At 48.0% G+C, this 22832-nt stretch overlaps 1 protein-coding gene across 1 annotated transcript in view; it reads left to right on the top strand.

The window, feature by feature from the left end:
• PPP2R3B (protein phosphatase 2 regulatory subunit B''beta) overlaps window positions 1-22832 on the top strand; it is a 392957-nt gene that overhangs the window by 332899 nt on the left and 37226 nt on the right. Inside the window, exons 10-12 of the mRNA XM_086934207.1 lie at window positions 7375-7550; window positions 21203-21321; window positions 21426-21532. Of these exons, the coding sequence (XP_086790333.1) occupies window positions 7375-7550; window positions 21203-21321; window positions 21426-21532 (402 nt within the window). The remainder of the gene's footprint in view (window positions 1-7374; window positions 7551-21202; window positions 21322-21425; window positions 21533-22832) is intronic.

The following is a 22832-nucleotide window of genomic DNA, read 5'->3' as shown; positions in this document are numbered from 1 at the left end:
GAATCGACTCGGACTGGCAAGATGGAGCTCTATGTTGAAAACTTGCTGAAGGTACTGCTTGGAGAGGAAGCCTTCTCCCCGATGTTCATCGTGGAACGCGCACACCGCACGCTGGCACCTCAACCACAGCCCGGCGCGCCTCCTCGCCCCATCATTGCGAAGCTCCTGAACTACCGGGACAGGGACATTGCTCTGCGCCTGGCTAGGGAGAAGGGTAGGCTACAGATGGAGGGCATGGACATTTCCCTATACCCGGACTTCACTGCCAAGGTACAAGAGGAGCGCCGGCAGTTTGCACCTCATAAAAAGCAGCTATGCGACCTGGGGCTCGATTACGCGATGCTTTACCCTAAGAATTAACACAGGTGGGAAGTCATACTTCTTTACAGACCCTAAAGAACTTCAAAAATCCCTAAAGGTATGGGCCCGGGAACGAAAGGAGCAAAGACAGCAACAAAATGAGGAGGCGGGCTCGGCATCGAACATGGATGAGCAGGACTGAAGCGACACTGCTGGAAGGGGTTGCCCTCCTCCCGGAGGCCATGTCTTGATTCCCCGCCGTAACTGTGATACACCTCCCCCGGTGGGGGCAGTAAGTCCGGTACATTCGGGGACTGTGGGTTGTGGGGGGGAGGGGGAAGCGACAGCACTGTATAGCGTCTTCCTTACAAGGATTCTGGGGACAACGGCACGGGGTGCCGCAGTGAAATGACACTTACACAGAAGGTCGGGGTTGGGAGGCGTTGGGGGGTGGGGGGGGGAAGGGATCTCTCTCTCCCCCCCTTGTTTAACGAGGAAGGCAAGTCGTTATAGGCACTGAAAAGTTCTTGGGGCTGGCCTGAGGCACCGAACTGAAGGTATATTTTGTGACCGTTGGTGGTTCTGTGCAATTTCGGCACGCTTTGCCCCAGTGCTTTTGGTCGAGATACTCCCTAGGGAGTTGGGTTTCGAACTGACTAACTGTCTCTGGTTCTTTTGTTATTTTTGGTTGATGGGGATTACTGCGGGGACCTGTCTGACCGGGTTGGGGGTGGTCAGCTGTGGGGGGGTGTGGGTACGAGGGATGGGAACAAAAGATGGGTTGATTGAATTTGCTTATTTTGAACTGTTGAAGAGCCCGAAGTTTGCTACGAGTGTTTGGAACTGTGGAAATATCGATGTATGGGGCTGCTGGCCAGCCGCGTATGATAATGACCCACTACAATGGTGTGCTCTCCCTACCCCGGATATCACAGTGGTCTGTAACATGATGAGATGTCTTTTGCTGTAATGTCTGCCCACACACAGACCCACAACACACTAAAGCTCCTGACCTGGAATGTGCGTGGATTGAATGACTATCGTAAGGTGCGAAAGGTCCTTAGCTATCTCCACAGGCATCACGTGGACGTGGCCCTATTGCAGGAGACCCACCTGCCTACCAACAGTAAGATGTTGCAAACCAGAGGGTTGGTGGGTAATATTGTGGCAGCGGGATTCACTACACACGCTCGTGGGGTGCTTACGTGGGCCAACCCCTCCTCGAGATTGAAGTTGACCCCGGTTCATGTGGATTTGGAGGGTAGATATGTCCTTGCTCGATGTGTGGGGAGAGGACTGGACCTGTTATTAGTTAATGTCTATGGCCCCAATTATGATAATCCGGAATTTTACGCGACCCTGTCCGCCGCATGCAGACCACACGCTCAACCAAGAATGTTGTGGGGAGGGGACTTCAACTTCGTGTTTGACCCTGCCAGGGATCGTTCCGCGGGCCCAGCCCGGAGGCCGGTCGCATCTGCTGTCTATATGAAGGCGGAGATGACCAAATTGAATCTGCTAGATGTCTGGAGGGACAAACACCCCATGCAGGGAGGATTCACACACTACTCGGCCTACCACAACATACATACGAGGATAGACTACTGGCTGGCCTCCCCACCGGTCATTGGTGATGTCAGCTCCTGTGAGGTTCTTCCACGCACTCTCTCTGACCACTCCCCCGTGCTGCTTCACCTTTCCACCGCTAGGAGGGGGATTCCGCCCTATACCTGGCGGTTCCCCCCCCTTCGCGCTACTGGACGACGCCTTCCGCGGGGAATTGGCGGAGGACATAGAGCATTTCTTCGGTACTAATATTAACTCGGTAGACGATTTCTTTACGGTCTGGGAGGCCTTTAAAGTGTACATCAGGGGAATGGCCATGTCCAAACACTCTAGTGTGCTACGCACCATTAGGAGAGACCTTTCAAACTTAGAAACGAAATTGGCAGACTTAGAAAACCGCGGGCTGGCGGCTCCCAGTGGCGATGATGGTTCAGCGCTGACGCAGCTGCTGTCGGAATATAACACGCTGGCTGACAGAGAAGTTCTTTTCATGGGCAAGTACGCCACGGCTCGGGCATATGGCGAAGGGGAAAGACCAGGGGCGTTACTAGCTCGTATGGTCAAGGGCTCCCGGAGACCATTGGTGATAGACGAACTGCAGACTCTGGAGGGAGATAGAGTGGCGGAGGAAGATCAAATTCTGGAGACCTTCAGGTGCTATTATGCGGAACTCGATCGTTCCAAAGCAGGGGGGGCGGAAGCTGAAATAGACGACTACCTAGATCACATCTCCATGTCATTCCTCAAGAATTCGGATAGGGAATTTCTGATGGCCCCATTCCACGAAGACGAGATACTAGAGGCCCTGGGAGGCATGAGGTCGGGCAGTGCCCCGGGCTCCGACGGTCTTAGGGTGGGCTTTTACAAAGCCTTCAAAGATCTTCTGCTTCCGCACCTGGTTACCCTCTTTGACACTGTTTGCGAGAATGGTGAGATGCCCCTCTCCATGAGGGAAGCCCTGCTGATCACGATCCCCAAGCCGGGGAAACCCCCAGACCGCTGTGGCTCGTACAGGCCACTCAGCTTACTGAATGTAGATGCAAAATTATATGCCAAAATACTGGCCAATAGACTGGCTCTGCTGGTCCCTGGGCTGGTAGCGCCGGAGCAATCTGGATTTGTCCCTAGCAGAAACTTAACCTATAACATCCGCACAGTGCTGGGCACGATACAACATGTTAAACAGGAAAACCGAGCGCTGGCGCTTTTCCTGGACATGGAAAAGGCGTTCGACTCTGTCGAATGGCCGTTCATGATCAGAGTGCTGCGGAAACTGGGCCTGGGAGAACCGTTCTTGCAGAGGATAGGAGCACTGTACCATCGCCCCTCGGCCCGGCTGCGGCTGGGAGATAGGGTATCAGAGCCGATATACATCAGCAGAGGAACACGACAGGGATGCCCCCTGTCACCTCTGCTCTATGCGCTGGTAGCGGAGCCGCTAGCCTGTGCCATGCGTGAATACCATAGTCTGGAAGGTATCAGCTTCCCCACCTATAAAATAGGTATCTCAACATACGCAGACGACACGTTGCTTTACGTCCGTGATCCAGAGACCAATCTAACACCGATTCTCAGAGAAGTAGTCCGCTTTGGGTCGCTTTCGGGACTCTAAGTGAACTGGGACAAGTCTATAGCCTTCCCCCTGACTCCAGTGACACGGCCCTTTGACATGGAGTACCCTCTACAGTGGACGGACGACTCGGTCAGATATCTGGGCATACGCCTGCACACTGACCCAGAGATTCTGGTCCGGGACAACTATGGAATCGCATTTAGTAAACTGACAGACGACATAGAGGCCTGGATCAGACTCCCACTTTCGTTACTAGGCAGGATCGCCATCATGAAGATGATAGTGCTACCCCGGTTCCTCTTCCTCTTCATTAACATTCCGGTGGTCCTGTCGAGGGGGTTCTTCAGGCGACTCACGCAAGCCTTGATCAGGCTGGCCTGGGGGGGGAAACAACCCTGAGTCAACTGGGCGACCCTGACTCTCCCGTGTGGGATGGGGGATTTGGGGGCCCCGGATCTGGAACGCTACTATCGAGTGGCGCAGGCGACACACCTACACTCCTGGATCCACGGTGACGCGCGCGCGCCACATCTCATACTGGAGAGGCTGTTTGCCGATCCGCTCCCCCTGCCTGCGACGATCTGCCTACCTACGGACCGCTCCGTCGGGCGGATGGACTCACTCACCAACCACGCCTGGCGCGCTCTGGCAAGAGCACGAGGCTGTGAACTGATGTATTCTCCGCTGATGCCTGTGGCCTGGGCCCTCTGGCTGGACCCGCTCAACGAGAAAGGCGTGATAGAGGCCCTGCGAACCCTAGGCATAGTAAAAATGGAGGACTTGTTCTTGGAGGGCACTCTAAAAACCTGGGAACAACTCCCCCCCACTACAACGGGCCCCTCCTTGCTACAAAAATTCCAGTTCCACAGGCTCCGCTCAGCTTTCCGGGAGACTCTGGGACCTAAACTGGAGGAACCGGAGGAAATCCCTGAACTGACGTATATTATTAAGACTAAAGCGCCTACCAAACTGGTTTCACAGGTTAACAAGTTGGGAGTGTCGCATCAGACGCTACCATCCTCTAAAGCTAGAGTAGCATGGGAAAAGGATCTCCAAGCTCCCATAGATGACGCGATGTGGCGATACTGCTGCTCCAGCACTCGCAGAATTTCTCTAAACGGCAGGCACCGGCTGGTGCACTTTAAGTACTTGCAGTGGGTGTATTACACCCCCGAGCGGCTGCAGCGTTACGGTCTTCGTGCTTCCGCGGGGTGTGAGCGTTGCAGCGCTCAGGTCGCAGATTTCTTTCATTTGGCTTGGCTCTGCCCTGGGGTTAGGTCCTTCTGGGAGGAGGTATTTTCGGAGCTCGACCGGATGCTGGGGGAGACGCTGCAGAGATCTCCGGCACTTGCACTCCTTGGTTTCTCCAAACCGCTAGCCCCCTCACTGCGCAAGCTTGTGGACATGGCGTTGCTGTTGGCCAGGAGAGTGATCGCTTCCTGCTGGATGCGCGGGCCACTACCTGCCAAAACAAGATGGCTTAGGGACTTACAATACTGTTGCACCCAAACGGAATTGTACAGCGACTTGCTGCCGCCAAAAAGTAGGCCGAAAAACTTCTGGGACCTTTACAAGGAACACTTGAGCAAAGGGGAGGAGGGCGGCTCTGACTCTTCTGAGTGTGGTGAGCTTCAGGATCAGGGGGTGGACTGTGGTTCGGGTTTGGGAGCCTCACCCCGGGGGGTGGAGTGATGTTTGGAGTTTGTGAGAGGGTGGGGCAGAATGGATGAATGTTCCTCAAGGAAGGCGGGCAGGGAGGGATTTGGGGTACGGGGCGGCACGGGTGGAGGGATAGTACAGCACACACGGGGGGCGCACCCAGAGGCGTTAGTAATGGGAGATTGGTATGGATTCCACGTATACACTCGAGAGCAAACGGGGGGGAAGTTGGGGGGGTTTTATTGGGGGTAGTTTCCTTTCATGTTAATATGTTATAAGACCGCCATGTTCTGATTGTGATTGAGACGGCCGACTGTTATATTGTGCTACTTAAAGCTTACAGTGGGCATTATGCATAGTAGATGTTGCCTAGATTCCACTACATTTCGCCGCCGGGCCTCCGGGATGCCGGCATTCTGGCTGTGTATGGTGTTCCCTAAGTATAGACCACCTGGTCCTTCAGACGTATTCGCCAACTAATGTGGAACTGCACGAAATGTCTATGTTGATGAACGGCTATGCTATCAATAAAGGTCTTTTATTAAAAAAAAAAAGTAACTTGTGCTTCAATGTCATTTTCCTTGATTTATGCTTTCTACCTGGGCCGAGGTGGCAGGCCAAATCTTGCTAGCGATTCAGGCAGGAGCAAATAAGGAGCGCTTCTGTTTTTTTAAATAGAAGAATCTAGTTGTGGATGAGTACAACATACTCAGTGAGGCTTGCGGGTTACTCTGCTACTCCATGTTGTTGACCAAGCAGATATGAATTTGGATGCCATCCGTATAGATTTGTATGTGCAGTTTGCGCTCATGTAAAATGTGTGCATGGGGCGCAAGTAGACATTGAACAGTAGAGGTAAGAGATAGACCTTTACTAAGCACAGGAGATGGAAATGTGTGTGAGCCATCCTTGGTTTCCTCAGAATGGTTACTGCTCACATATGTGAATTTGGCTAGGTTTCCAGTTTCAACATTGATAACAGTATGCAGTTTTGCTTTGACGTGGGAGGTGTGGGTGGGGTATGACATCACTAGTGGTGAAACCCTAATTATGGAACGATACATTGCCTCTACCACAGGGGGGGGTTCTAGTTTTTCCATTGGTCAGGATGTTCATACCCTACTTAAAGTCTCAAAATGTGCTCACACTATTTCTGTAAAAAACACAATTGATGGACAGAATGCAGAACAATGTCTTACATTCACCCCAGTACAAAGATCTGGGCCTAAATCCATCGTTTTTTTGCACTCCACACCACCCTAGGTCAGACACTGGCTATATGCAAATCAGCATTGACCCTGTGCCTCATGGAAACAGTCCAGCCCGAACTACCAAGCCATGTCTTTCCTAGACCGGAATCAAGCATCCAAGGACCGGTTTCTGGCTATCAGCCTTCTTCAGCCTGGATAGCTTGACTCCAGTGATGTGGAGAGCCTGGGACTCACGTCTGAGCATACCCAGCCCTCTCGGGGTGAAAATTGCAAAAAACACAATTGATGGACAGAATGCAGAACAATGTCAATGTCTTAGGCCCAGTACAAATATCTGGGCTTAAATCCATCGTTTTTTTCACTCCACACCACCCTAGGTCAGTCACTGGCTATATGCAAATCAGCCTTGACCCTGTGCCTCATGGGAACAGTCCAGCCCGAACTACCAAGCCATGTCTTTCCTAGACCGGAATCAAGCATCCAAGAACCGGTTTCTGGCTATCAGCCTTCTTCAGCCTGGATAGCTTGACTCCAGTGATGTGGAGAGCCTGGGACTCACGTCTGAGCATACCCAGCCCACTCTGGATGAAAATTGCAAAAAACACAATTGATGGACAGAATGCAGAACAATGTCTTACATTCACCCCAGTACAAAGATCTGGGCCTAAATCCATCGTTTTTTTGCACTCCACACCACCCTAGGTCAGACACTGGCTATATGCAAATCAGCCTTGACCCTGTGCCTCATGGGAACAGTCCAGCCCGAACTACCAAGCCATGTCTTTCCTAGACCGAAATCAAGCATCCAAGGACCGGTTTCTGGCTATCAGTCTTCTTCAGCCTGGATAGCTTGACTCCAGTGATGTGGAGAGCCTGGGACTCACGTCTGAGCATTCCCAGCCCACTCGGGGTGAAAATTGCAAAACACACAATTGATGGACACTATTTCTGTATGCATAGAATGATATTTTGCACTTTGATGTTGATCTTTAGTTTTATGACTGCCTAAATTAGAATTTAATCTTTCAGGAAGTAATCTTTAAGTACTGTTTTTATTGCTTCTAGTATGGAGTACTGGTTTCGTTGTATGGATCTGGATGGCGATGGTATAATATCAATGTATGAGCTAGAGTATTTCTACGAAGAGCAATGTCAGAAAATGGAAAGCCTGGGCATTGAGCCTCTACCTTTAGAGGACTGCCTTTGCCAGGTGTTGGATCTTGTGAAGCCACAGGAAGAAGGTAATTGATTACTTTACCCAAACATGTTTTATACCTTGTAACTGCTTTGACTGATTACAATTTTGAGGTTCCAGCTAAATGTTTATTATGTGGCATTTGAAGGTCTGTCCACTGGGAGCAAAACAATACTCACAGATTTGATACAAACCTATACTATATTGATACACATCTGTACTAAATTGTTGAAACCCCTGTACAAGGTAAGCTGGGGGTCCATACCTATGATGCTTTTCGTAATACTTTAAATGCAGATCACTGCATTGTTTTGTATGTATTCTCACCTAACCATAGTATCCAACTAACTAGAAAAGAGCCGTAATAATTGTCAAGATCGTTGTTATCTTCTGATATCCAATGCTATTGCATATCTGTTTACCAATTTACCTCATAAAACCAATGACAGTAAATTTTTTCATCTTTACAAACAATGGGGAGACCCAAATAATCTGTAGGACGTGGAAAATGTACGTAAAGAGACACAAGTGGTCAGAGCGGGAAAGGACAATGCTTCAAGTGAAATTGCTTAACAATTTTGTAGAAATGTAATTAAATCCAAGCAAAAGAATGATTTAGTTTGTTTATTTTATTTTATATTTTAGCAATTCGGCAATCCGTTCATACAGTAATCATATGTAAGCTGCGGATACCATTTAGGAAAAACAATTTTGAGCAGTTGGCTCCAAAGAGGGTGCAAGGGGAAAGGTGATGGATAAAGTGCTTGTGAATTAAATAAAGAAAAATGAACGGAACAATTAGAAACAATTTAGGAACATGTCTGTGAATTACTAACACCATTCATATATACCATATAGAGTTAAACATTCGCCATGTTGCCTAAACATGGGATATATTTCCAGTACAGGTGAGTATGGTTGGTATGTTGACGTTTCAACCCTGTGTGTATCGTAAAGGTCAGTTGTTCCCTAGAAAGGGGTCTTCTTCAGGACTGGGATGGTAGCAACATATAGAGCACTGTGCATAGATCAGTGCAATAACAACAAAGAGAAGGGCCCATAGGCTCCAATCCAGGGAAAGGACGGAGACCAGTTCCACGGTCCAGTAAGGATATAGATGTACTATCCGTTTCACTGTAAAACAATTTTTCAAATGGTGGTTCTCAAACCTCAGGTAATTTGTGTCTTTGAAGGAGCGTCTTTGTGACCAAAGGGATACAATGTTATCCCTGGTACGGTTCCCGAGAAGAGCTGAGTAAATTAGGCACATTTATTGCGAATGTCTCCTGCAGACTGCTCGCAGCTGTTGAAAAGCTGTTAGCTGGTCGACGGGGTCGAAATGTTGACATACCAACGACAGCTCGTCTGGTGAAGTGTTGAATTACAAGGACCGTGACATGGTTCTTCGTCTTGCCAGAGAACAGAAACCGCTTGTATACCAAACCAACACAAATACCATCTATCCTGATTACTCCCTAGCGGTCCAGGCCGAACGCTGTGATTCCTTTCTGGTCAAGCACTCTCTGTTCAAAACAAACGCCTCTTATTCCTTGATATAACCTGCCAAGTTGAGGATTTCACAGACCCTAAATTGGCTGCCAAGCTTGTTAAAACTATTCCAAAGTCTGGAGACTTTGCTCTGCCTGACGGCTGGGACACCAGGAATGCCCAATGACAATGACTTATGCAAATGGCCCTTCTGCTGAGTCCCTTACTTTTCTTTATTGGACACATTTATGTTTGGATTTCTCCGATTCTGGTTAGGGCTCTGACCCTCCAACCCAATTTCCTTCAGCCACTTGACTTCTCCCTTAGGTCGAGCATTGTTGGGCCTCCGGTTCGCCCCAAAAGGATGACTCCCATGATCTTACTCATGCCCCTTTTCTTGAGATGTTTGATGGAGTAAATTTGGGGTGGGTTAGCACAGACTGTCCCAATTGGTGTGAGAGGGCGGTGGATTGTCAGGGTTTTGTTTGTTGCCACTTGTCCCTGTAGTTTCTACTGTGCCATCCCCCCTTTCTCTTTAATCCGCTAAGGCATATCCCAAGATTTTCACCTCAAAGCTCCCATGCCTGCATTCTCACACAAACTCACATTATCAGATCCTACGATGAACAAACTTACCAGCATCACCTGGAATGTCCATGGCCTCAATGGCGCATGCAAGACTAGACAGGTCACTGCTCATAATGTAGATATATGTATGCTTCAGGAACTCCTCCTAACTGCGACCACCATCCCACGTTTGCACGCCAGCAGGTTTGGGGATGCTACACAGCGCTTTACCCTAATTCTGCTCAGTGGGTGGTGATGATTATTATTTGCAAATTTATCCTCTGGCATACTCGAATGACGCGAAGCGACCCTCTAGGTAGGTACGTACTCCTGGCTCGTGTTCTCTATGAACGCCCCTTCCGTCTCATTTCGGGAAACGGGCAAAACACATACTGCCCAGACTTCTTTGGTGCGGTCTGGCACTTAGCCGAGACACTGGGCCTGGGTGCCCTTTTGTGGGGAAGGGACTCAAACCCTACATTGACTGCAATAGTATAACCCGATCCCCACACTCCAATGCATCAACTCTCTTACACTCACTAATGTTAATCACTTAGTAGACCTCTGGCATGCTCGCTATGGGGCGGATTCTGAAGGCACCTGTATTAACTATGTACACAATACCTGGTCGCGGATTAATTTGTGGCTGGCAGCTCAGGACATTGACACATGGACCCAGCCTGTAGACTGCTACCCACACACACTTTCTGATCACATTCCCGTTCTATTGGAGATCTGCATCCCCTGTAGTGTGCAGCGCACGTTCACCTGGCTCCTCCTCAGCAGTACCCACAGAGACCAGGTCTTTCATGAAGAGGCGAGGAATTAAATTATAGACTACTTTGCACGTAATAGGGAATCTGTGGACTCCTGTTCTATTCTATTGGAGGCATTCAAAGTGGTGATTAGGGGGAGGGTCTGCATTGATAAGCAGTCTGGGATTCTGCAGACGTTACGAAGGGATTTAGCTATGCTAGAGTCCGAGCTGCGCGACCTTCAGCAACACTACTTCGCAGTAGGAGAGCAGTTAGCTCTTGCACAGATAAGGACTAAGCTTGCCCATTTTGATGAATCCTTGCAGTGCGAGGTTTGTTACCTGGGATGTTATGGCCGTGCTATGCGACATGGCGAGGGTGATGGACGGCGAAAATGCTGGGTCATGCTTGTGGTGGGACACTATCCTTGTGGACAATGTGCAGCTTGTACAACTACATCTACGGTTAAATTGTGTATTTTAAATGAAAAATAATGGATTTTACGACACCACTCCAATTGTTTGACCAGGAATGTCATATACTGTATACAATGTCCCTGTTCCTTGTATTATATTGGAAAAACAACTCTGGAAGTGAAAAAACGGATTATGCAGCATCAATCTCGTATCCGATGTAAAATTATGACTGCAACACTTGTAGAGCATTACTTGGGAGAAATCACATGGTCCTATGGATATGAAATGGTTTGTGCTTGAGATTGCCAAAAGTTCAAAGAGAGGACTAAATGTTGATTGTCTGCTTAGGAAACAAGTGGATTTGGTCAGCTAGAACAATGGAAAAGGGACGTAATTCATATGTGGAATGGCAAACACTGGCCACCTTGTAAGTATCTAGGTGACCAGTGGTTTAAGTGATTGACATCTCTTCAAAATGTAACTGTATTGACATCTTTGTAGTTGCAGAGATTGATAGAACTACTCATAAGGATGAATGTATTACATGACAGCCACTCTATGGGATTTATGCTACAGCGTATACCCCTAGTTTATCTCTAGTCCACCGATAGCACATAGTAGTGGTGACTCTATGACTGTGGTTGTGGCATTATGTTCCCATGAGTTTAACCGAGAAGCACTAAAGACATTACTGTTGTTGAATAAGCAGTATGAGCTGGATACTACTTCCAATATGGCCGCCGCGTTTTTGCGGCACTTGGACAAGATTAACTAGTATCGCGGTGAATAAGTTTTTTGATTATAGGTTTTGTGACTATTCTGTCCCAGAATAACTTTATATTTTGGGGAAATTCCAGTAGGCTGCATTAATCGACTTGTGTTTTGAATAAATACAGCGGTCCGACTGTACTTTCAATATGGCCGCCACAGTTTTGACGCAGACTGCGTACTGACAGGGTACGTGGAAAGGGTCTAATGCCATGATTTTGAACGCGGAATTGCTCGCTCCGGACTGTCGTGTGTGGGATTGATTGATTTACTCACGCTCCCGTAAATAAGTAAGTAAACAACGCTAAGGGGGCTTTACTATACAGCTATGTTTATATACAGCAGTATTCAGGAAACTAGAATTTTAAATGTTTTATGTTGTTTGGTTTGTAGAATAAATTGAAGCACACTAAGTGCTGAGTGACACGATCTACTTCAAGTGAACGTTATCATACGAGAGGTAAGAATCGGAGTCCTCACGTGTGGTGATTGGTAATAGGGAGCACGAGTCACTCGTGAACATGGATTTTAGGGACATCTGGCGCTTTAGTGAGTAAAACTTGGTATTTGTTGAGCACGTTTTTGGTGTTGGTTGAGGATTTAGAAGTGATTAGGGCCACTTGGTGTTTACAGGCTTGCTGGATTAGAACAGGGGGCTTGGTTCACCATTTGTAAAACACTTGTTTTTGTTGAGGTGTAAGCAGACGAAACTTTGAACTCAAGGTGGTTTCTAAATGAGTTTTTGTAACTTATTGATATTATATGTTTTATGCTAGATTCATGGTGCAACGACTATCGTCCTGAAGGTGGTCTCGTGGGATTGATTTTGTTTGAGACCGAAACGTTGACGCCATTACACCGTTTGTGTTTACAAAGTTCTCAATGGAAACAGAATGAATTATGAGAAAATTATGAACTGTTTGTAATGTATGGTGAATTATTCGTACTGTCCATACTATTGAACAGAGGGTGTAGGATACTACTGTGGATGCTACATGAACTAAGACAGTAGTTATTAGGTTGCCATATATGATGTGATCTAAATACTGTGTTTATGTTCTCCACAATTTTTTTGATAAAGTTTACCGAATTGAATTTAAGATAAAAAGAAGCATTTTTGGATGACACTTGTCTTGTGGTATGAGAAATTTTGTTCACGACTGTGAACCTCTAAATAATAAGTGATAAGGTGAATGATTCCTCAAGGATCATCTTCTGTGTTTGGGTCAAGCCCTGGGCCAGTGATTACGTGGTGGAACTAGAGGACCACCAGGCCACACTGCAAGTTGGTATGGCAGCAGTTCAGAGCACCATGACATCATTCTTTGTCTTGCTCAATTCTTCCACACTCTGTCTACCCGCAGAAGGTTATACAGCCTACTTTGATGCAGTTGTTAAGGCTGGAAGATGACCACCGACGCTTCCTGGATGAACCTATTATGGCGGAGGATGTTGTCCAAGTTATCATAGAGCTCCCTGGAGACCAAGCCCTTGGACTCGATGGCCTTTCAGCCGCTTTTTACAAAGACTATGCAGAGTTCCTATACCCCCACATACTCTGAATGTCTGCTGAGTCACTTGAGGAAGGCACGCTCCCACCATCCTTACTCGAGGTGCTAATAGAGACTATCCTTAAGCCAGGCAAAGAACCTGTGTGACTCTTATCACCCTCTTTCTTTTATGCATTTTGACAATAAAGTCTTGGCTAAATGAATTGCCTCCTGACTCCTGCCAACTATCACTCGCCTGGACCAATCTGGACTTATCCCTGTAGATCCACTGCTCATAACTTACGCACCTACTTTGCTTTTGCACGAATGATTAGCCCATCTTGTAAGGCCGTAGCATAATTTGTAGATGCCAACAAGGCGCCTGGCTCGCTGAAGTGGCTATATCTTTTGCATTACTATCCCGTATGGGCCTTAGCGTGCAGTTTCTTCACCTCATAGGGCTCCCTATATGAACAACTTGCGCATCACCTGGACCGTTTCCGCACAGTTCCCAGTGACGAGAGGCACCCATCAGTGTTGATCACTCATCCCTCCTATTATCCATTGGCATGGAGCCATTGGCTGCGAGGGTACAGCAACACTACACATAAAAGCCTGGTGTTCACCCCTAGAGCGATACTTGTTTCAATGTATGCAAACCACGTCACACTATACGTGAAAAAATCTGTACGACAATCTCGATATGTTAATCAGGAATTTGTCCACTTAGGTGGCTTATTGTGAGTGACCATTAACTGGGCTAAATCCATCATATTTCCTTTGACTGAGGTTACCACCTACTTCGATTCTGAATTTCCTCTTTGCTGGGCTACGGAGCTGGTGTGCTAACTGGAATTTGGCTTAGTAGAGACCTAGCCGAGCAAACTATGGCCGCTCAATAGCTTGGCTGGAAGAGATGGCGGTCTCTACCACTATCACTAACGGAGAGGCTAGCTATTGCAAAAATATTGCTGCTCCCTAAAGTTCTCTAACTATTTGTGAGCCTACCCCTGCCTCTGTCGAGATGGTTTTTCTCACACTTGCGCTCATGTTTGATTACATTGGCTTGGGTAGGAAAGCAACCCCCGAGTGTCATGGTAACTGCTCACTCTTCCCTTAAAGCGTCTGACATGGGGCCAGATGTGCAACGGGATTTTGCATGCGCAAACAGGTTTGAGACCCGTTTGCGCATGCAAATTCCCTTTGGGCCATGTTCTAACACTATTTTGCGAGTCGCAAAATAGTGTTTAGCGACTCCCAATTAGGAAGGGGCGTTCCAAGGGCAACCCTTCTGTACGGGGTTAGGGAAGGGCCCCGGGCTATGGCTGGCTACCTCTGACCTAGGGGAGGTCTGAAATGTCGATTCTACTGAAGGAGAGGCGGAATACGGTAACAGACTTTTCAGGGAGGGCTTTATTTTGATCACTTTGGAATAAGTCTTTCTTTGGCGGCTCGTGAGGCGCTCTCGGGCGAATGCTGCGGGGTCATAGGTTGTAGTCCGGGGAGAATCCAGGGTGCCGGGATCACGGGTCCGATCTTCTCCCGAATGCAGCTCCGCCAGTACCGTGTGGACAAGAGAAACGGAGTATTAGGATCATATACACACTAACTCTCAGGGACCGGGTGTGAGGGAAACCAGTGCACGCGTGTCTTTACATCAGGAGGGTTCGTGACGGGTTTGTGCTCGTGAGGTAGGGGAAGCGGGACGGCTGTACAAGGGCTGTACAGTTACTCTACTGGGGGCAGGGTGCGTTGTCCCATCCAACCCGCCATACGCCCCCGTACCTGTTTGAGCCACACCCCTCCGTGGGCGTGTGGCGGGGCGGCTCGTTCCTCCGCGGCTCTCCTTGCCTCCTCGACTCGTCTCCTGGGCTCTTCAGGGTCTCGTCTGCTGGGCTCTTCAGGGTCTCGTCTGCTGGACTCGTCAGGATATCCTCTCCTTCGGGGCAACGGCTGGCTTTCTCCTCACGTCCACTCGACTCAGGGAAAACATTGTCCGTCCCTTCCTGTTTCCGGGGTTCTTTTGACGTCGCCACCATGGAGGACTCCCAACCCTTAAAGGTATACGGTTCGTTTTCCTGGATCGTCGGCCACCAATAATACGGGTCCCCGGCCTTCCAGTCTTCTCTGTCCGGGCTGTCAGGGGGCTGCATGGAGGCAATGGAGGTAGGTGAAACAGGGGCGGTGCCCACCAATGCACAGTCTGATCCCCTACCACGGGGTTTTGCGCGCCCGCCCCGTCACACCTTCCTAATTGCGACTCGCAGCCCTATGTATGAATGTTTTGAAACCGCAATTGCGATTGCAAAACACTCGCTATTTACTGCCCTCTTCAAGAGGGTGGTAATAAATTACAAATGGGACCACTACCTGGCCGTAAACGAAGCGAAAACGTTCCATTTAAAGAAAAGAAATGTAGCCCGCTTTACTTAAAAAAAAATATTTAAAAAAAACGCTTTATTTAAAAGCAGTCCCAGACATGGAGGTCTGCTGAGCCCAGTAGGCCACCATACCTGGGAGGGCCTGCCATTTTCAATGCGGTCGCAAATTGAGAGTGCCTCATTAATATTCATGAGGCATGCAAATCATGCGCAAATTTCCAATGGTCGTACATCTGGCCCATGGATCTATATTACTACTGCACGCCAGAGCAATTTGCAAGTTTTTGGGTGCACCCCATACAACAGCCCCAGAACAGGACGCCTCCATCCATGCAACCTCTTTATGGCGCTGTATTTGCTGCCCGTCAGCCACGGACACGTGTTGACACGATTGCGTGTACATGTAAAATGAAAATGCCAGTATTTGTAAAGCGCACAGCTAACTCAGACTGTGGTGTTCTGGCGCTGGGGGCTGTCGGGAAGATTAAGCAAGCTATTGCCCAGAGTCACATGGTGCTGGGCTAACTTGCCCCTGGAGCCGGGGATCGAACTGTGAACCCTGGCTGCTGCGCCACATCTCTTCCCTGTGTGCGACAAGGGCTTTGAATGCGCTTTGGCGTAGTGTGCCTGTGGATCATCCCTTTGCTCCATCTGTACCCATTCTTGACAATCCAACATTACCCTTTACTGGAGAAGCCCACGCACGCCTCCGCACACTACACCTCACTAGCATGACACTGTACACAAACTGTACATTTATCGAACCTGAAAATGCTTTGATGGAACCCTCTAATACCTTTTTGTACCAGGTCACCTATTTCCAACTGCGCGCTGCGGTCCGCTCATAGCATGTCTCCTTCCTGGAGGCCCCCCCGTCATGCTTCCTGCTCTTGAGTGCTGGCGATACTGCTGCACATATTTCTGTTCACTCTCCCCCAATTATAGACTGCGTCTCATTCACTTCAAGTTTTCACATCACTTGTACTATACCCATGCACAGTCTGGGTCTCCAAGTGGATGCGTGCTATGCATGCCACCTAGTGCTGACTTTTTAGACTTAGCATGGATGTGCCCTGCAGTGCAAACTTTTTGGTCTTAAGTGCTTGATGACGTACGAACCATGGCCGGTTGTGTAATTCCTCTGACTCTGCGGTTACATTGTTGAGCTTCATCAAAGACATCCCTGATACCGGCGTCGATTAGTGGGTATGCTATTACTCCTAGCCAAATGAAGAGTTGCAATATGCTGAGGACAGCGTAGAGCCCCACACAAACTCGACTGACTGCATGATGCTGCATGTTGCCAAGAAAAGTAAAAAAATTACTGGGACTTGATGCCCGCTGGATCCCACTCCCGTGATATTTGGTCTCCTGTGGTAATGTACCTGAAAGTGGAATCTGCGGACTTCCCAAGCGATACCTAGAGCTGCTGGCACACCGGACAACTTTGAGACTGAATCCCCCCCAAGCCCCCTCCCCCCCACCCCAACTCATGCTTTTTCCCACCCCCACTGTCCTCTTATTACCTTCCCCTTTGTTGCTGGAACCGCTGCAACAACTTAAAGACCTTGTTCTGACTATCATATAGATTGTCTAAGATTGCTTTTGTCGACTCATATGTTGCTGCCTTTCAGCTGTTGTTCATAGCTATGTTGTCAGTAAAATCAATAAACAAATAAAAACAAATGTGCAAGCTTTAAAGGGGCAGTCCCTGTTAAAGACAGATGTAACTCAAAACTAGGCCTGCCCCTACCATTGTCTTAGTGTTGAGGGTATTGGAGGGAAAGAGGGTCGATCAGTCTCAGAAGTGGTTTTGCAGGGGGAGTTACTCATTTCCCTAGACACGACTTTTCTCTTTTGGTAAGGGAGTCACCCCCAACCACAAACTAGTGTCAGGCATAAACGTGGCACCCCAGGATACCATCTTCAGAACACTGCTGGACCTGAGGAATAAAGAAGGACTACACCTGCCCAACCCTGTCTTTAGAAAGAAGACTGCATATACTGTATTCTGTGGAAAGAAACCCAAAGGCTGGATTTGCTCCCACTTGGACCGAGGACAGAAGAGTGGACTCCATGGACTAGTTGACTGGTATCCTGTTAAGCTACAGGGTCACAAAATCTACAAGAAGCTTTTCTCCCTGAAGAGCACAGCTGACCAATTCCAACTAAACTTTCCCAAGACCCAGCTGGTGGAGTGTGTCCGGACTCCCAAGTGGTATCCCTAGGGTCCTACGGCCCTTGTTAAGTTTCAGAGCATACTCCTCCTGCTTAACCCTAAAGCTAGGACTTTGACAAAAGAACCAGAGGCTACCACCGGACCACCCCCAAGCTGCGCTGCGGACATCGACTTGCCTGATGGATTCAACTTGCTGGTTTGCCCCATTAAAAGAAGTTTAAAAAAGTTTCTCAGTCCAAAAACAGATCTTCATCGGGAGAAAGTGTTGTACGTATCTAGTCTGCCAGAGTCCTTCTCCAGACCCAAATTTCTCATTTCTCCTGCTCAGAGCTTCCCAGCTAGAAGTCAGCGGCGTCACTGGTACTGTGTCCGAGGGCTAGCCAGCCTTCTGGAATCCATCTCTGCTACAACCTGCTGCCTTGCCCCTCTGAGGATCCTGGACTTCCAAAAACGTTTCTAATTCAGAAGGTAAAACTTTCCCCAGGGCAGACCCTGGTCCCTGCACCGACCTGCACTTCATCATGGCCGGCCTTAACTTTTGATTTTTAAGGGTCAGCCCACTGCACATACTCTGAGGTTTTGTATATGGACCCAGAGACTTGGCCCTCGGTTCTATCTCAATATCTCATTCATTGTGTATAGCCACCACAAGTTTGGCGTATATGCACACAGGTGCCGCTGTGCTGTAATACTAATTTGAATGGACACAACTTATTGAACAAACTAGCACTGTTCTCCTTGACTTTTGGCGCGTTAGGCTTACAAACCAGAAACCATCTGAAGAACTAACCATCATACATACCCTTCCTTGATGGCCTAGTGAAAGTCAATCTGATGAAACACATGCCAGCTGTTCTTTGAAACCTCTCAGAAGCCAAAACACTTGACATGCCCATATATATTCTGGGAGCAAGGACTGGCCTTGAAGAACCTGTAAAATGAATTTGAATGTTTGCTGAGCCTAGATTCTATCCATCATCACTAGAGCGCACTGTTCAAACCATGAATTCAATACCATTACCTCTACCACTTGACACAACTTGGCATGGCACTCATCCATTCTAAATCTGCTGTGGGTGCCCAATATGGCCTTAAATCCAGCACTCCAAACCTTTGCTCTGAATACCCATTGGACATGGGAACCACCAATAGCCCATTTTGGCTGTGACAATTAAGCCCTGGGTGTGGTCCAGTCCTTATAAAATCTCAATATCCCTTTTCCCCTAAATACGCCCCCTCGCTGATTATACCTATTCTTTGACAACACCCAGTAGATTCTGGGCACTGGGCCCGACTGTAGTTTCTGCCCCACCCACCATAGGAGATTATTGATGTTAATGATGATATAATTTGTCATGTGATCTGTGACGCTTGAGGTCATGCTCAGTATACTGGAGGGAGGGTGAAGGAGTAATGGCTGTGTTAACTAGCAAATTTCAATGATTACTCAAAGGGCGCACACATGACTATTGTCAAGACTAAATTAAGGTTCCACTGTGGCTTCACAATTTGGGAGGGAACATATGCATCAAACTTTTAATAAATCTTAATACAGCAAGTGATTTGAACAGACAGTTGGTTCGGCAAAAGGCAAAATAGACTAAAAATAACATTTTACAGTGCTCACTGCAAGGCCTTGCTGGCCAAGGGTAAAACTAACAAAAGAATGTCTGACAGCTACACTAGTAAGGGGTCCGTTTCTTGGCACCACACCAGATTATGATCTAGTCCCAACGTTCAGCATTCATCGATTGTGTGGAGGGGCATCAGGAAGTTAGGATGGCTCTACCACCTCAAGTAGCAGATCGAAACCACCTAACTGCCTCCATTCAATCTCCATGCATGGAGGTGTAAGTTGCGCCAATTCAGATAGAATACTCTATTGCTTGGACACGAGGTCCTCCTGAAGTGGTAGCCGGATCAAGGGACAGATAATCTTGCGCAGGAGCGCCGGGTATCACACTCGTATGTCCCAATCTTGTGACTTCATCCTGGTCTTTTTGATCATCTTCAGAACTTGGGGTGGCAAAGGTAGTGGCAGGAAAGTGTAGGAGTCCCTTGTTTCTTTTCAGCTGAAATGTAGCTCCTAGTGGGGTTTTCTGTTTGCGCTACCTCCAGCATGTAAAATTGTTGACACCGGGTGTTTTGAATGTTGGTGAAAAGATCTAGACAGAGTTTCAGCTACTGGTGAGAGACACCCTGCGCCACCTCGGGATGTAGAGACCACATGTGACATGCCAGATGATGTCTGGCATGGTATTCATGCCATTGAGGGAATATGCCAGGTGTCTGGTAACCAGAAAGAAGCCCCGTTACTCAAGCCATGACCAGAGGCGTAAGATCTCCTGGCACCGCCCCATTACCACCCTCTTTCCTGCTTGCTGCTGTACGACATGACAGTGAAGTTGTCTAGGAGAACCTGTATCTACCTCCAATTAATGGACAGTAAAAAGTACTTCAGGCTGGACAAATGGACCATAGCTCCAGTAGGTTATCTAAAACTGGTGACCAGAGCCCTCCTATCACCTCTTCCACTCGCACCCAATCCAGGCATCGTAGGCAAAAACGATGGCCTGGAATGTGGCCTGAGTGATCACCAGTGGCTAGGTTTAACTCAAGCATACCTTTCACCACTTTGTTGCATGTTGCAGTTGATACTCTGAGACGGGTATGACTAGACATGGGCCCCATGCTCACTGTTCAACAGGAATCTATCTGTGCCTTACAGATGAAGCATAAGTAGTCTGAAACTGTTCTGGAGTTGCTTGTTGTCTTGGGTGGAGGCGATATGGCCTGGTAGGTATGACTGGAGTGTTCCTGTTGGAGCAGGACCAATACTGAGTTGCGTATGGCTGGTCTCTGTCTAGAGTTGCACAGTCAGTAATAAATTGTGGGCTAAAATACAGCCAGTGTCCTCCAGTGACTGAGAGGAATTCAAGCATCCTGTACATCATTTTGTTTCAACATACTTAATATGATGTGTAAATACCGATTTCATTTATATATTGCATTCAATATTAAAGGGGTACTGCACGGTTTTCTGTATGCAAAGTAAATAAGAAAAATGTAATATAATATTGATCTGAACAGTTTTGAAATATGTTTTATTTTAGTATGTACATAACCCTTTACACTTGACCCGGACACCATTAAGAAAAATTCCACAGATCTGAGTAAAGGTTTGAATGTTTATTCAGCTATGTAGATGAAGAGAACACATTTCTAGTACGTTTATTTAGTTATGCGAGATATTTTTCAGCCACCTAACCTACTATCCTCCAAATTGTGTGACACTGTGGATATGGCACCTGTCCACTTTAGCATTAACCTGAGAAGTCTGTTCTTTTAAGTGGCATCATTAATACATTTTATGTTTTTTATGCAACATTGAGCCCCCGTGGTTGTGAGATTTAAACACACATATTTTCGTATGTCGTTTTTTTGAAATAATCGGCTTGTCCCATTGCTGAAACAATGTGTGTTAACTATATGTCACTTAATTGTGTAACTGTATACATGTATTTTATTTTTACTCCTAGCTTATCATGCTATGTAGCACAGTGATGCAACTTCTTGATCATAGTGATGTACATGAACATACATAAAGAAGCATGTCCATTTTATTTTCACTAACTGTGTTTGCTTGTTCTGCAGGGAAAATTACTCTTCACGACTTAAAGAAGTGTAAACAAGCAAATCTCTTCTTCGACACCTTTTTCAACCTTGAAAAATACCTGGACCATGAACAGAAAGATCCATTTTCCGTTTTCAGGGTAAGTGCTGAGTTAATTTTAAGTTGGAGCCAATGAACTGGTATTATATCTGTTTATAAAATTATATTTATTTATGTATACTAAACATAAACTTCGTCACTCAGGTCAATGAAAGTGATGCACAAGATATTTCAGACTGGGAGCGGTATGCTGCAGAGGAATATGATATCCTGGTAGCTGAAGATGCAGCAAGTGAACACTGGAATGATGGGTAATGTGGTGTGCAGTTTAACCATAAACATACAACCTCGTTGTAAAGCTGCATGAGAAGTAGATTTTTAGTCTGAATGGTATAAAGCATATTTTTAGGGCTCGGGCCTGCCGTACACTGTGCATGCAGTGTCGCGCAGCGAGAGTCCTTTTCCCCGGGATTTGAAAATGGACCTGGAAATTCCACGCAGTTCGTGCGTGTTATTTCCAAGGTTCATTTTCATTGGCCTTTCAGTGCGTGTGTTTTTAAAACATAATATGCCCATGGCCTATTGGTGTCTGTTACGCGCACCAGAGGTCATATATCTTCAATTATCGCGGCCGCCAGGGCCGCGGTAATTGAAGACATATGCTGGCAGTGGCACGCGTGCGTGCACCACTCGGCGTTTTATTTTTTACAAAAACGATCTCTGTAATGAGCGCTGAAATATTATGAGGGAAACCCTCTTCCAAGAGAGAGGTTTCCCCTAGTTTTGCCAATCAAGTGACCGCTTTTACAACACTTGCTGCTCTGGATATTTTATTATCATTTTGGTCCACACGGTGCAGTGGAATTTCAGGTTTGCCATTCCCAATGATAGTTTAAAAAAAATTACATCACAATTGTGTTTGGCGTGCAAAGTAGTGTCCCTTGCGTTGTTGAGGCGAGAGGTCACAAGTGACGGAGGAGGGTGACAGCGTGTGACAGTCATTGGCCTGGTGACAGCTCACAGACGACCCCCTCTGACACTGGTCTGTTTACATAGCGCCTTCTGCAAGCACTACTTGCCACTGGAAGTGAGCGCAAGACAGTGCAGGAATTTGTGGTGACGTCACCATCTGGACTCCAATAGGGCTGCAGCTGAGCAGAATCGACTCACAGTAGAGTACAGGCAGCGGAGTCAGTAGCAGCTGATCCCCCCCCCACCGGCTCCCTCGAAGCCCCAGGGCGCCCCCTCCCCCTGCACTCCCGCGCCCCCACCCCTCTCCAGCCCCGCAGTCTCCCACCGCGGCCGCTCTCGGTGTGGAAACTCTGGCCTCTGCTTCCTCCTCTTTCTCATAGGACTCTGACACCGGCGGTACCTCCCCTTCCCCGCGCAAGAAGCTGCGTGCCTCGGCGGCGGAGGGCGCAGGAGAGCCCGGGGCTTCGACAGCAGCAGCAGGCCCAGCCGCCCTGGCCCGCCCCCCCCCCCCCCTCCCGCAGCGGCCCCCGCATACTCAGCCCGCAGAGCGCCGACGCCATGCAGGCTAACGGGGCCCAGTTGCCGGGGGGACAGGGGACGCAGGAACCTCAACAACAACTGAGTCACCCCTCCCGCCTC

This window comes from Lissotriton vulgaris, chromosome 8 (assembly GCF_964263255.1).
Source record: "Lissotriton vulgaris chromosome 8, aLisVul1.2, whole genome shotgun sequence".
In the NCBI taxonomy this organism is placed as follows: domain Eukaryota; kingdom Metazoa; phylum Chordata; class Amphibia; order Caudata; family Salamandridae; genus Lissotriton; species Lissotriton vulgaris.
This window is presented reverse-complemented; position numbering and strand designations above follow the sequence as displayed.